The sequence below is a fragment of the Myripristis murdjan genome, chromosome 11 (assembly GCF_902150065.1).
Source record: "Myripristis murdjan chromosome 11, fMyrMur1.1, whole genome shotgun sequence".
Lineage (NCBI taxonomy): Eukaryota > Metazoa > Chordata > Actinopteri > Holocentriformes > Holocentridae > Myripristis > Myripristis murdjan.
Window position 1 is genome coordinate 7257603 of NC_043990.1, and position 16570 is coordinate 7274172.

The window sequence follows — 16570 nt, forward strand, 5'->3', positions numbered from 1 at the left end:
CATGACACATTAACATTAAAAGGTAGTGATTAGTGTAGGCTTACTAACTTCTGAGTTTTACAGTAGCCTATAAACTTGCGGAGTCAAAATAACTAGTCAATTCCCCACATCAGCGGATGGATAAATAATCTCAAATTATTCTAAAAATCTGTATATTACATGTCTAACAAAAATGCCCGAACACTCTTTTCTTTAATGGATTTGTTTACCCTCCTAGATAAAAGAGTAAAAAAAACAAAAACAACGAGTCAATTATACGTTTACGATAAACATGTAACTGCCAAAAAATCCGTAGAATTATTTGTAAAAGTTCGTGTTTTTTATGCTTTTATTTTTATTTTTGGTCGGAGTAGCGATTAACTAACTTCCGCCTGAGACTTCCGCTTGAGACTTCCGGCATCGTATGGACCATAAATTACACGAAGAAGAAACTTCCGGTATGGACTTCCGGTATGGATTGGATGTATGGCGGCGCCCATGTCCGCCATCTTGTCTGCAGTAAGGTACTCTTGAGTCTGTCTAATGAGCCTCACGTCACAACTGGGCGGGACAAGAACCCGACTGGCCAATAGAAAATCAGGAAAGCCTGCAACGTCATTAGTTATCAGGTTGATTTGAAGAATTTAGGTTGTTAAGCGAAAGTAAAACTAAACTCTGGTAGAAAGAGAGAATGAAGCTCTAATGTTTGAGTGACGCAGAGCCGCTTACATAGAGAAAGACAGCACAACAATCATTTATTTCTACATCAAAAACATTAACAGGAACAACAGAAAGGGAAAACAAGAAAACCAGAGGGAAGACAGAAGAAGTGACTTATAATCCAAAGAATGACCTTACAGAAAAAATGTGCACCAGGGAAAAATGTGTTTGTGCTTTTTTTTTTTTTTTTTTTTTTTTAAGAGCACATGTTTTAAATGTGTTATTGTGATTGTAATGTGTAATGACTGATTAGTTATTGGTTCATTCCAGGTTTGATCCATTTCAAAGGTGAAATCTTTTGACTTCTCCTTTGGTTTAGTTGAAACTGGAAGCTGAGATCATTTACCACAAATGTGCTGATGCCACATTTCTCAGTTTGTATTGACAGTGTTCATGAATGTCCAGAGAGGCTGCTTGTATTTTCCTTCCAGCTGCTGAGTGTCAGTCGGAGCTGCAGACTCTGTTCATGCCTCACTGAGAACAAAACACCAAAACACAGCAGCATCAGCATCAGTCCTGCTCTGGACCGGCCTGGCTTTCACTTTGAGCGCCTCACCATCAACACACGCGTATCTGTTACAGAGTCAGTAAGGCCTTCAGCTCCGGACCTCAGGCTCTGATTTCTAACAATAAAAAAATTATCTTTGTACTGAAGAAACCACAATTTCTGTATTTATTTACTCCCTCACTCCCTTTTCCACCCTATGTAGTGCCCTTCACAGTTCATCAGAATGCACCTTGGTACCTGCCTCACTTCCTTTACCTCACTTCCTTTTCTCCCCTTTTCTTGTTGATAATTTGCTCTAGTTTTGACTCGTTTACCTGATTAAGTTCACCTGTTCACTCCTTATTTAAAGACTGCACTGCCTCCCTCCTTCACATGGGGCCTCAGCTCTTTTAAGGAGTTTATCTTGCTCTTATCTTACTTTATATAAGTACATCCATGTTAGTTTAACTGAGAACTTTATTTATCTTTATTTCTCTAAAATGGACACGAGACTAATTTAATTCACCGTGGTGTGTTTTGATATTGTATCTGTTTTCTTTCATAGTCAAAGCCTGTGTATGTCTTCCTTTTTTCCTTTAATGTTCATAAATGCAATTCTTTAATTTGAAGAAATAAAGCTTCGTTCAGAGGACTCAATTTTCCTGACTTTCAAGCATTCTGCCTTTAAACAACACCTTTAATTCTGCACCTTATTTACATGATCTTCCTCAGTGAGTTTAGCTTTGTAGCAACTCAACATGAACCAAGAATCAAAAGTTGCCTGCCGTGAGAATAAATGAAAAGTAACAGTGGAGAATCAAATCTTCCATGGTTCCAGTTAACCCATTTAGGCAAATGCTTGTTTGCATGAAAGTCTCTATTCTGTATGTGAAAATGGCTTGAATTGTGAATCATTTTATTTGCATTTGTTTTCTATGATTTGGGGATTATTTGAGATGTTTAGATCATGAAAAAAAGGTCTTAAAACAACAGGAATATGAATGATTGGAGAAAAAAAATCAAGGCGGCTGGAAGCTCATAAATAAACACAAACAAACAATACAGGAGTGTTAATCACAGCTTAACGTATATTTGTCAGGACAGCACTATGAGCTCCACTGTTATTAAACTCTTTTCCTCTCTCTTTCTGAGTGAAACCACGTTGTGAAATATTCTCTCCCAGTGAAAAACTAACCAGCCTTGGCAATCAGAGGAACCATATATATGAATGAGACCTCCTCATCATGAGCAGTGTTGTCTGGGGTCGCTGTTGTTCTCAAACTGCAGCAGCTCCTGTCACAGGGAGGGAGGAGCACACAGTCTTAATCTGACAGCAATCTGATAATAATCTGACTGATCTCTGCAGGGAAACTCTCTCTTCACTTCCCGCCTCCACAGCAAGGTCAGAGGTCAGGCTCAGCTACACAACCATGGATGTGACATCACAGAGGAATCAGCAGTGTCACAGCGCCACCTCTGGACAGATGATGTATTTCACCGCTGAGCTGTGGGAGAGAAACCCATAGACATAATATACGTAGACGCCTCATAGGCTGCCGCTGCCTATTGGAGCTGACGTAGCAGCGTGGCCGCCATCTTGGATGGGTCCCTAATGCGCTCCCAGTGCATTTATTTCTACTGTATCCCCAACTTTAATAATCCATAACTCCCCGAATTTTTACCCGGTTTTCCCAGGGTTTGGTTTGTTACAAACAGCAGAGTTTCAGTTATGATACAGGATGCTGTCACACATTAAAAATACGTACTTTCATGCTGAAAGACTTTGTATTATAACAAAAACATATGGTATGGCATATAGATAAATGTATAAATGAATTCATTTTATAATTTAAAAAAGAAACAAGTTTGATTGTTCATTTGAATTTATTTCTCTCTCTTTCTCTCACACACACACACACAGAGGACCTCACTGACAATCTGACCCGTCCTGTCAAAATCATCAGGCTTGAAGTGCTCACTACAGAGCTTTGACGACTCGGTCGCAACAAAACCCTCCCGTCTTATAGCAACTTCCCACTGCCTCCTCAAGCCTGTATTACTGGGAAACCTTTGAAAAGAAAAAGAAAAAACAAAACAAAACAGCAAGAGTCAAAGAGAGAGAGAGAGAGAGAGAGAGAGAGAGAGTACCAGTTCCTGCTGTAATAACGTTACACGTAAGTAACGGTGATATAATATTATAAATGGTAAAATAACCAAAATTATTGTTCAGTCTTACTTCTGAAAGGTAATCCCACGTGATCTGGTTTAAATCCTGTGCCGGTTATTGCAATCATAAGCTGCACAAAATACCGGCATTTTTGCTAGCTCTCCATTGACTCTGGTTGACTCTGGTGCTAGCCTAGAGTGAAGAGACCCATCCAATATGGCAGCGACGCTGCTCACGTTCCAGCACGTCATGAGGCGTCTACGTATATTATGTCTATGGAGAAACCCCCTGATAAGGATGTCATGTGACTTCCTGTTGGGCTACACAAGAGCTCAGGCTGTGGTGTGATGGGGACACATCAGCTTATTAAAAAAAATGTGATTTTAAATTCTCATCATAGTTTCCCAGGTTTTGAGCAGGTTCATGACACCATAGACAGTCCATGTGGAGACACAAAACAGTTCAGTTCATGTCTCTTACAGGGCAGGCTGATGCCTCAGTGTGTGACATGATGTAGGAGATGAAGTCAGATACAAGAGCAGCTCAGGTTGATGCTGTTCATACTGTATCTGGGTAAGTTGTAAAAAGTTAACCTCCTACACCGCTTTCTGACCTCTTTCCTTCTCCTCCTCAACATGCCAATCAGCTGACCCATCTCCTTGTTCTAGTGTCTTGTTGTTGTTGTTGTTGTTGTTGTTATTTTTGTCCTATAAAACTTTGTTGCTCTGACAGATGTTACAGTCTGATGAAAACACCATCAGGCTGTACATGTCTGCTAGCTGTAGCTGGCAGGGTGTCACTATATGTTTGTTTTAATGCTAATTTACGCACACACGCATGCGCACACATACACACATACACACACACATACACACACACACACACACACACACACACACACACACACAAACACACACACTTTAGCCTGAAGAACTGGCAGACTTTGTTTATCCTCAGTTTTGTTTCATATCCTCATGATGACTTGTAAAGTTCAGTCCAGCCTCTTATTCTGCACCTCCAGAAAGTTGCACCTCTGAAAGTACTGACATTCTGTACTTAAGTAGAAGTAAAGATACTTGTGTGAGAAAATACTCTGGCAAAAGTAGAAGTACCAATTCAACTTCTTTACTCAAGTAAAAGTAAGAAAGTACAGGCTCTGAAATGTACTTAAGTACAAAAATAAAAGTAAAAATGAATTTTTTACCATTAATGTACCTTTTTTGATAGCTCGGCAAGACGAAAAAAAAAGTTCAGAGCATACAAAACAGGAACTTGCAAAGTGCTGGTACAAAGAAAATAAAAATCATGCAACAGTCTAGTTTTGCTGCAAGCCCAGTTTCACACAGTAATCAAGACTGAACTGACCAGAGGTCTTGAATGAGTACCTTGATAACAGCTTTGGTACTCTCAATACTTAATATACTTAACGTATATGACTTTTAACAGATTTTTTCTTGCTTCTCCGACTCTGTTCCATCGTTGGCTGACGTTATCTTCCCTGGCCACTGTCTTCCTCCATGTCTCCAGATTTCTCTTTATGGTTTTCTTTTTCTTAACTGCTCTCATACCCTGCACCCTCTCTCCCTCCCTTTCCCTCTCTGTGCAGGGTTTCCTCCAGGATTTTTTGAAACTGTGGGGGAGGGCTTCAGCATTAATGTTAATAATTTTTACCGCAGATCTTTTGTAGCACAGAGGAGATATGCTGCTCAAACACTTGGTATGTAGTGTTAGTGTATGTTTATGAGTTGTAGAACATAATAAATTATCTTGAAGTAGTAGATGTTACATTATTATTTGTTTTAAAAAATGTAAATTACTTATCAAACAGACCTAACAATTCAACTACCAATGAATGAGCAGTAATATGCATGTGATAACATAGATTGAAAAATAAGCCAAAGTGATACCTCTTCTCTGAATAGACAAACTAAGCCAGTGTGCTGCTGTTAGCCAGTGAAAATAGATCGGAGTGGCAACTCTTCGCTTTGTTACACAATCTATGTCAGCGTGCTGCTGTAGCCTGGAATTTTTCTCTGCCTTTTGTTCTCGTACGGTGCTGGTGCCGGTGCAGGTGTTGTAATTTTTTTCTTGGTGGTAAAGAGCCCGCCCGCCCCCACCAAAAAGAGAGAGAGGGGGAGAGAGAGGTAAAAAGCCTCTTTTGACAATGTAAGGAGTAAAAAGTACAGATATTTGTGTTCAAATGTAGGGAGTAAAAGTAAAAAGTCGGCAGAAAATTAAATACTCAAGTAAAGTACAGATACCTGAAAAATCTACTTAAGTACACCTCTGGAAAACAAGAGAATCAGTGAAGGTGCTCTGGAGCATGAAATTCATTTGTATGTCAGCTTTATCAAGAATCAAAGCAAAAATTAACAAAAAATAAATTATGAATACTAAACCCTCAGTGAATTTCAAGTTATATCACAAAACGTTTTAAAACTTTGAAAAGGTTAATTTACTTTCTTTTTGCCTGTAGACTCTTATACCCCTTTTCCACCAGGGCTGGTTCGGAGCCGGTGCCTGACTTAGCACCAGTTTTTTGGTTTTCCACCGCCCGAGCTGGGGCCAAACTGGTGCCAAACTGGTTCCAAACTGGTGCTAGGCAAGCACCGACTCCGAGCAGGGGCTAAACAGGAGCCAGAGAAAGAACCGATGACGCGGCCCACCGCGTCATTGGTGGGCAGGGTTACAAAACAAAACAGGAACTGCGAACGCTATAAACATAAACAATAATCCCCGAGAAGCCGCGGGTTATACTGATTTTACAACGGCATGGAACGCGGCTCAGCAAATTACATTTAAGGATGAGAAGCACCCGTTTTATAACTAAACATCGCTGTCATTCGTTCCGATCGCGAATCCGACAGGTAGCCGGCAATAATTGTGTTTTTCGCCTCTGTATTGAAATGTAGGCTTGTAAAGACACAAGCAGTATTTGCATCGCTAATAAATCTAGATCCTGCTCCACCCGGGGCCAGAAACTGTATCGGGAAAGCAGCATTATATGCTTGACTGAGACGCGGCTCACGAACATCACCCCCGACTCACTGATCAGTTTCACCGGCTTCAGGACAGGACGGGCGGACAGAGACAGAGACGCTGCAGCCACTGGATAGTATGAGTGTGCAGTTTTATGTGTGTTGAAGTGATGAAGCTGCCGTGACAATGTAATTTCCTGCAAAGGATTAATAAAGTATCATTCATTCATTCATTCATGATGGTTATTGTGATTCTGAGCGAGCGTCTCGCGCACCCGTCATCACGTTTTCCGAAGACGTCATGACGTGGCTCTGAATTGGCTCCACTTTGCTCTTGACCGGTGGAAAAGCAAACTGGTTCTTCGTTGGCACCAGTTAAGCACCGGCTCTAGCACCAGCTCCGAACTAGCACCAGGTTTTTTCTGGTGGAAAAGGGGCATTAGTCTAATGCCAAGTTTAATTCAGTGTGCTTTACTGGCACCACAACAGAGATCACAGTTTGTATCTGTGTGTGTTTGTGTGTGTGTGTGTGTGTGTGTGTGTGTGTGTCCAAACATTATGTGTCGGCCAGTATTTACAACACTTTAACATTTAACAGTCCAGTTTAAACTTGCATTTTTCTCTTCTGGTCAAAACATGAAGGACAAAAGGTGGTAGGGAAATTTTGGTGTTACTTTAAAGATGGTGGAGAAACGTTGATATTGTACACCAGAGAAATCATCATAATCATCTATCTATAAAGACATTATTTGTGAAATTGTTGTTTATATGAATAAGTGAAACAGATTTTTTTAGATTCTAAAACTATGATGCAAAAATAAACAACTCTTAGTTTTTATAAACATTTTATTAAATCATCAAACCCATATTTTATACATAGTGCTCTAGCAAAGGGGATGTCATACAAAACCACACACACACACACACTTCAAATTGGAATGTGGTGAACCAAATAAAATCCCAAATGAATGAGACCAAATAAGAGCCAGAGAATGAAGCAGTCAAATAAAAGATAAAAGCAGCTCCAGAAAACCAAGAGGAAAGTGTAACGCTGTGCAAGGAAATATAGTTTACAAAACTGGATTTAATATCAAATTCATCTTTACTCATTTTAACATCTACTCACAGTATCTGATGAGTGTTGCTCACTGAACAACAAAACCCACTTCACCACATAAAAAAACGTAAAAAAAAAATTATTGCCTGTTCTAACACACACTCAAAAAGCCATTACAGAAAGATTTGAACGTCTGTACCAGGGCCGCCCCTCCCTACACGCAGAACACGCAGCTGCGTAGGGCCTCACGATACATGGGGGGCCTCATTTTGCCCGTGGGCATAGTGCGCGTGTCGCCCACGGTATGCGCACAATGCCCACAGAATGATGATGGCCCTGCCGTGGCAAACATGTCTGTAATTTTCGCACATTTGGCAGCATTTGCTTGAAGAGCAAGTTTCTTTTTTTCTCGCAATTTCTCTGCGCCACCTTTGCGTTTTCTCTTCATCTCAGTAGATCCTATGAGATAATGTTCGACCCACATTGCACTGCACACCGGTGCACCGAGCCACAGGCTCGTGATATGATTGGGCCAGCCCTGTGGGGGGCTCCAAATAAAATACCGCTTCAGGCCCCAATTTGGCCAGGGGCGGCCCTGGGCTGTACAATGACACAGCAGAGCGCTGAGCCACACCAGCAACCAATGTCAAATTCAATTTGTGTGATTAATAAACTAGCTGATTATGAATATTAGAATACTGATAATGAATTCACAACACAAAGATGGTGCGGCTCTCAGCATGTTGTAGCTAATGTTGTAGCCGTTTCCCTCTAAATGTCTGGTCATCATATCCATATTGCTAATGATGGTTTATCAAAAATATCATTGTGTGAGTATATTGAGAAAGCAACAATATTCACCCCAACAATAAGGTCAGAATATCAATATTGAAGAATTTGAAGGGAAAAAAAGTGATATTTGATTTTGTCAATATTGCCCAGCCCTACTCTGCTGATGTTATTCCTGTTGTTTCACATGTAGAGTCATGTGCCAATTTAAGAAAATCTGCATTTGATAGTAAGTTTGTACACGATGGAGCCAAAATGCAGGAATTCAGTGTATATGATGAATGAACATAAAATATTTCCTTTTTTTGGATCAGTGGAACAAAGCAGTTATGATCAATTTGACCTGAACTCAAACTTTCTTAAGTATTTTTTTTTTTTCTTTCAGTAAAATAAGTTTTGTTAATATCCATTTTTGATTGAAATAGTGCACATGTTCTCTAAGAAAGAAAAATATATTTTGATGCCTTGATGACTTCCTGGAATCCACCATCCGTTTTATCTTCACTAATTCTCTCTGTCAAGACAGGGGGAATCAGTGGAAGAGGTCAGGGGAAGAGGTGCAGCTTTGACAGATGAAGCTGAACTGTCTGAAGCTACAAACACAACACAAAGTCAGATGATTTAAAATGAAATGATCAGTAACAAAGTGAGGAACAGAACTGGTCATGAACAATTACTGCTGAGTGATTATGCGTGTCTGTCCTTCTGATTAAAAAAACTAGGTCACTAGGCCAGAATACTTACTGTTCGCTTTTTCAAACCCTGAAATACAAACAAGAAATTACAATATTAGATAATTATGAACAATTTAAAATTTATATTTAAACAGAAGAACATTCTCTATTATGTGCATCACTATTACTAGATATGACAAATGTATTCTGAAGATTTACATTTCATGCAGTTTGCATGACCAGAAGCACCACACACAAAATATTAGGTTACAGAACACAAACAGTACTCAAAGTGTCACAGGCAGGTGTGTTAAAAATTAAAAACTGAATTCTGTTAAAGAAAGAAACTCTTCTCTTACCATTGTTTCTTTTTCTCCAAATGAAGACTCCAGTGATGCAGATCGTCACCAGGACCAGCAGGCCGACAACAGCTCCAACAACAACACCAGTGGGAAACTCTGAGGGAGAATCTGGAGCTGAACTATCGAGCTAAACCTCGAGCTAAACTAAACTATGCCACCATGAAGGAACATATATGGAACATATACAGTCAATACAAACTGCAGTGCATGAGAAAACATAACCTGGGACATAACCTTATAATAGATGCTATATGTAAATTATTTTAAAAGCTGGAGAAAGTAAAAACATCAACATGACTAATAAAATCTGAATTGCCCTGGATGACTGAATTAAACGAAATGACAACAAAATGATAAAGAGAAAAATAATCCAGCACAGAACAACCAAAATAAAACTCCTGAACTACAAGTCAAGTAGACTAGACGTGTCTTTACCACCTTCCTCAGGTCTTCTGATCTCAGTCTTACCCCAGTTGGTCTTGATCATTTTTGGGTCCAATTTGGTGACGATGTCCTCCGCGACACCAGAGAGCTGAAACACACAGCTGTACCTCCCCCAGTCTTCAGGTTTGACTGATGAAACGTGCAGGTCAACGCTCTTCTGGAAGGTTCCATCGTGGTTGTGGAGGATCTCTCCGTGGTCCACATCCTCATAAAACTCTTCTCCGTCTCTCGTCCAGAACAACATGATTTTGTTGGGGTAGAAACCTGAAGCGTGGCAGGTCACTGGAGAGGAGGGAGTCTTCTGGAGGAGAGACACCGAGGGAAGCTCTGGAGAGAGAGAGAGAGAGACAGACACACAGACAGACACACAGACAGACAGACAGAGAAGAGAGAGAGAAAGTTGAGGAAGAAGAAGAGAGGAAAGGAGTTGGAGTTTGGGGGGAAGGCAGAGAGAAAGACAGAGGCAGAGAAATGGATTTGGGAGAAACAGAGACAGAAACCAGTAGAAACAAGCTGAATAAACAAGCTTGCATTACAGTTTTATGTACAGTGGGTCTATATAGCTTTGTTCATATTCACTGTAATATTACTGTACATTAGCAACACAAGAGGCATATGAACAGTTGTGACCATCACACACATCAGGTCATGTGAGTCTACCTTTTCTCAGCAGAGTGCTCCTCCCATAGTCCAAATACTTCTTCAGCCAATCAACGCAAATCTGGGTGAGGTAGTTCTTATACATTTCCAACTCAGCTCTTTTCACATCAAACTTGTGTTTGGTGAAGACAGCCTGTGGTATTGGAGCAATCCATGTCATTGTCTTCAGGTCCAGCACTATAAAGTCTTCTCCATCATAACCATGCTGATCAAATCCATTCACGTCTCCAGTCTCATCGTCCCATTCACACCCGTACATTTTCTGGACAATGTGAACACCTGAGAGAGAGACAGAGACAGAGTCTGCAGTAAACCAGAGTGAGATCCACACACGCACACACACACACACACACACACACACACACACACACACACACACACACACATCTATCAGTGGCTGATATCACATCTTCACCACAGAGACACACTGACCCACACACACCAAAATTGAAGATCTACACCTGCTGCTGTTATTGGCTGGACGGACGCCACTCACAGCCAAACATAATGTGGACAGTGTGGACAGCTGAGAGAGAGACAGAGAGGCAGAGACTGTTGTCCAACACACGGACATCCTAACACAGTCACTATCCACTCTTTCAGAGACACACTGACACACACACACACACCAACACACAGACATCCTAACACAGTCACTATCCTCTCTTTACCACAGAGACACACTGACACACACACACACACCAGCACACACTTTATCTACACTGTTGAAGGCAGCAGCTTCATGTGAGCAGCTGAAACCAGCACACCATCCATCAATAATTCCATACAACCAACAGCTTTTACACATGCATATGTTGGCTTTTTCTTCTGCCTAGTGGAACAAACTAAGAGTAATTATCATCAAATTCATAACTCTGTTATATATTCATTCAGGGATTGACACACAGCAGTCAATACAGAGCTAATATTATCTAATCTTTGTTTCTACCATATATTTATTATGGCCTGCACACACTGCATCCAAGACCACCTGACTGTGTTTCATTCAAATCTGTGAGGGACTAAAACTTCAGTATCAAGCAGCTGACAATGTGAGAATAAAGAAGTGTTGATGGAGTGTTGCATGGACTGTTTTAATAGTCTGTTTTAGCAGCATAAAGAGAAACATTAACAAACCTCCAGTTTGGTTGAAGCGCTGCTTTGCAGTCTCAATGTTGGTTATGTAGGCCTTCTGGGAGCCCAACAAGGCTTCAGTTTCCCTCTCCCAGAACTGAGGATCTTCAGCTGTCACGTTGACCATCCAGTCCTGTTTGGGTTGTGCTCTCTGTGTGTTGCTGTCATAGTAAACAATCTGAGCACCGTCAACTAAACCAACAGCCACAAACTCTGGGAAGTTTGCGACCTGAGATGATGCTGTGTAGAAATACTTCATGGAATGAAGCACTGTAGGACAAATCAGTTTTATGATTTTTTTAAGACAAACATTTGTAATCCTGAAATATAACACCAATTTGAAGCATTTGTTTTTTGTGCATAGATAAACCAATTGACAACTTTCAATTATTTTGTAAAAGGATTGTAGTTCCTCCTGCACACTTATAATGACTTATACTTTGCTATGAAATGACATCTTTAATCCCAATATGCTGAAAAACATATATTTTTTCAAATATTTTGCTACCTAAAATTCATGACTTTTTATTTCAAAAACAAACAAACAAAAACACCTTTGGTTCTGCCCTCAAAGCAATATCATCTTCTTCAGTAATAAAACATAAATATTGAAAACCTGAGCATTTCAAGTGAAACTCTTCAAATTCAGTAATTTATAATTTGCTATAAATAAGCAAATAACAATTGTATGTTCACACTCATTATGAAATCTGAACTATTTACAATATTGTTTAAAATATATGTATTACATTTTATTGGTAATAAATCTAACTGTGCATTTGATCTAATATTTGGAGGTGATTGCGACATATATTACTATTTTTTTTTTTAATAATGTTATCATATAATTAAGTGGAAAGCTGTCAAGATATCATTCTCTGACTACAGACAGAAACTACAGAGGGAGTTTGGGCAGCCTCGCCTGCTTAGTCAGTCCCAAGTTTGAGCAGGCAGCAGGGGGAAGGTGCTTCTCACCACAGCCTCCTCACTGCTTCCTCTCAGCAACAGTTCATCTTTTGGCAGTAGTTTGCCTCTCAGCCAGGTCTTCAGCAGCAATCAGCATCAGCTGCCCCGCCGACACCTTCGAGGGTGTCCCCTCAGTTGGACTGAGCCCTATCAGCTCCACCAGCTATGGGAATATCAGTGAAAAGCACATCGTCTGCATTCCAGCCGATGGTTTCTGTCAGACACAGCCAGCAGTCACACCATAATATTCATCAACCCTCCCCAGCTCCACAATCACTAAGCCAACAGGCAGAACCATGGAAAGCAGCACAAGCTCCTGCTGTTCCTCCCAAACATGTAGCTCAAGAAACACTTCCTGTGCCACCTACCCACATAGCTCCACTCGATGGGGGTTATCAAGCTCCCCTGAGCACTACAAATATCAACTGCTGCAGAAAGGCTGGCTCAGTGCTTTCTGTATGATCCATACTTGTACACACACAGAGGCCAACCTCCTAAAGATGTGGATTCATTGTCGTCCCTGTGGATTTGCAAATCTTCTGTTGTGCATCAGAGAAGGCTAATGGGGCGGTGGCTTACTTGAACGTCACAAACCAGAATGGCCACACCTCGTCTCTTTCTTGCAGACAGGGTCAGGAGTGGTTCCTAAACAACAGCCATCATGCCTTGTCTGGAGCTCAGTGCAGCTCTGTCAGGTGCACAGCTGTGCCAGACACTGCAGAGGGAACTGACCATACCACATAGCCAGCTAACAATTCACCTGCCTCAGCTCAGACAGACATAAAGCTGGCACTTATCCAGAGTGCAACAGGACTGCTTATCCAAGGACAGTAAACTGTTGCAAGCATATAAGCCTGTGTCCTATTCCAGCATGATTTGTGCATTGTCCCATGAGTATGACCACACCGCAGGCCTCATCAGAGTGGGGGACAGGTTGTGATGTGCTGAAGACTGAAGCCATGATTACCTCCACCCAGTGGTTCTTGCCCCTGCTCACCCAATTACCCACCTTTTGATCAAAGATTTTGACCCGAAGCTCCTGCTTCCTGGACCAAAGCGGGTGTTTGCAGAGCTAAGCCAAATGTCTTGGATGATCTGAGGCAGACAAGCTGTACAGCAACATTAAAGTGCGTGGAATGTCAGTGTTGGTGGGGAGCACCTACCATCCCCAAAATGGCAGACCTTCCACCCATTTGCCTTCTCCTGCATCGCCCCCCCTTCTATTCAACGGGCATGGGCTGTTCTGGACCCTTCTCTACTCGTGTTGGTCACCAGCAAGAAAAGAAGTGGGGAATCATATTTAAGTGCTTGACTGTGTACACCTTGATTTACTTAACAGTTTAGAAAGTGACTCCTTTGTACTTGCTATGCAGAGCTTCATTGCACGTAGGGGAAGCCCACTGAACTTGTTTCAGACTGTGGGACTAATTTCAAAAGTGGTGAAAGAGACCTCACCAAGGCGCTAAGTGCTTTGGAGCAAGAGCTGCAGGGCCTACTGAGGGATTACAGCATAGCTCTCTGCTTCAGTCCCCTACAGGCACCTGACTTTGGTGGGGCAATGGAGAGGCAGAGCCGCTCTGTGAAGTCAGCTCTCCAGGTACTGCTGAAGAATCATGTTGTGTCCGAAGAGGCTCTTCTGACTGTGCTGATAGAGGTTGAGTCAAAACCTGTTGGGTATGTATTCTTTAGCATGGTGAACCCATATGCCATCACACCCAACCCCCACCCACCCACCAATATGTTGCGATGGCTTCACTGCTGCCACAGCCAGACACTGGCGAACCAGTTCTGGTCCCGCTTTATTAAGGATTATTTGCCTTCACTTCACCTCAGTGACTGTCAGGGAAGTTGCAATGGTGGCTGATCCACAGCTGCCACATACTTGATCAACAAGTGGAACCACTGAACGTGTCACCACTGCTACAGATGGCAAAGTCAGGTCTGCTGATATGAGGGTGCAGAGCAAAATGTACACCCATCCGGTACCTAAACTGGTTGAACTGCCAGATATAGCGTCTGACTCCTAAATAGACTCCCGGTGTGAATCCTTACTATTTGTAGATTTGTTGCACAAATTTAGGGAAACCCATATTCAAGATTCACCCACAGATTTAGAATAAGGGGCCTTCTCAGCAGCCAGTCAACATTCGGAGCTGGCAGGTGTGAGTGGGCAGCCTCATATGCTCATATGCTCACCGACATATAAATCCCATATGGACATCTGTCTATAAATTCAGAGATGTTCTCACACCACCTTTTTCTGTCTTAGTTTCTTATGATCTCATTATTTCTACTAGTTAACTATAACATTTGGAGATAAGTATGTGAGAATCTTCTACTTAATGCCATTTCATTTACTCTTTGTATTATTTTACAGTAATTCATCTTGATAGTATATCACGTTTATTGCTTGATTGTACTTGCACTGTTCATTTATTTATTTCCATTTTTCTACCCTTAGAAACTGTACACACTCCTTCGAAAATCCTTTGACTAATCTCTGAAGTGCTATCATTTCTCTCCGTTTGACCAGGCAGGCTGCTGCTAACACATATAGATCCTTGCCCAGCGCATTCCGGGGTTCCCCCACACTCACATGACTGGTAAAGTAAAATATTACAGTAAGTGTGATGTGACTCAAGAGTGTGACAGTCTTCAAATTTATTTTATTTGCTGCATTTCTGTCCCATGTTTTGTCTTATTTGTTTTATTTCTTGCTTTTATTTGCTGATCTTACCTGGAGATGCAACATGACAGAAAGGGAGCAATAAAATTAACCCCTTCATCTTGTTCTGTTTAAGAAATAAAGTTCAGAATATTTAATAAATCGTCTGGCTGATCAAACTTTCCCTCCGGTCTGCGTTTATGTCTTGCTCAGAGGAAGCAGTCACAAATGGGCTGTACAAGAACCCATTTCTGGCCAATAGAAATTCAGAAAAGGCTGATGTTATTGGTTACTAGGTTGAGTTGAACAATTTAGGTTGTTGTGTAAAAATAAACTGTTAGAAAGAGAGACTGTAGCTCTATTTGATTCACACAGAGCTACTAAAACCAGCGTGACAACAGAAGAAGTGACTCATCATCCCAAGACTGATCATATAGAGAAATGCCAGATTTAAAAAACAAAACAATGTGCACCAGAGAGAGATGTGGGTTTTTTAGAGCAGATCTTTAAAATGTGTCAGGGATTAGAATGACTGATTAGTTATTGGTTGTTCATTCCAGGTTTGGTCCATTTCAAAGGTGAAATATTTGACTGCTCCTTTGATTTAGTTGAAACTGGGAGCTGAGATCATTTATAACAAATTTGCTGATGTCACATTTCTCAGTTTGTGTTGACAGTGTTCATGAATATTCAGAGCATCAGCATCAGTCCTGCTCTGGACCGGCCTGGCTTTCACTTTGAGCGCCTCACCATCAGCACACGGTGCGCATCTGTTACAGCGTCAGTAAGGCCTTCAGCTCCGGCCCACAGGCTCTGATTTCAAACAATAAAAAACAATCTTCTTCAGTGAATATAGACTTGTAATAACTCAACTTTAACCACCAATCAAAGTTTCCTGGTATCAGATAAATGAAAAGTAACAGTAGAAAATAAAATCTTCCATGTTTCCAGTCCATTTGGGCAAGTGCTTGTTAGCAGAAGCTGAAATAAAAATTGGCAGAATTGTTTATCTTTGTTTTAACAGGTTTTCCAAAACTGGGGTGTTATTTTGGGCCACGACTCAAACTGCAGCAGCTCCTGTCACAGGGAGGGAGGAGCATACAGTATTAATCTGATAGGAATGTGATAATAATCTGATTAATCTCTGCAGGGAAATTCTCTTTTCACTTCCTGCATCCACAGCAAGGTCAGAGGTCAGGCTCAGCTAAGCAACCGTGGATGTGACATCACAGAGGAAGCAGCAGTGTCACAGCGCCACCTCTGGACAGATGATGTATTGGTCCATCTCTAACAGTCTTCAGTGTGTGACTGATGGCTCAGGGTGTGACATGATGCAGAGCGGTGGTTCTTAACCTTTTTGGGGTCAAGGATCCCCAAACTGATACACATCAAGGCGTGGTCCCGTATTTGATGAGGTGTAGTCTCAGGGATCCCCATCTGATAAGATTTCATGATTCCATTAACTGTCCATACTGTAGATTGGATTAA

At 41.3% G+C, this 16570-nt stretch overlaps 1 protein-coding gene across 1 annotated transcript; it reads right to left on the reverse strand.

Annotated features, from left to right (window-relative positions):
• Nucleotides 1-2428: 2428 nt before the first annotated feature.
• LOC115367981 (class I histocompatibility antigen, F10 alpha chain-like) lies at nucleotides 2429-15203 on the reverse strand. Its single transcript, XM_030063922.1, has 7 exons — nucleotides 15155-15203; nucleotides 11455-11721; nucleotides 10318-10596; nucleotides 9682-9984; nucleotides 9214-9321; nucleotides 3122-3204; nucleotides 2429-2479 (listed from the first exon to the last, which is right to left on the reverse strand). Exons 1-7 carry the CDS (start codon nucleotides 15201-15203, stop codon nucleotides 2429-2431), a joined length of 1140 nt encoding a protein of 379 aa, XP_029919782.1.
• Nucleotides 15204-16570: the final 1367 nt, after the last annotated feature.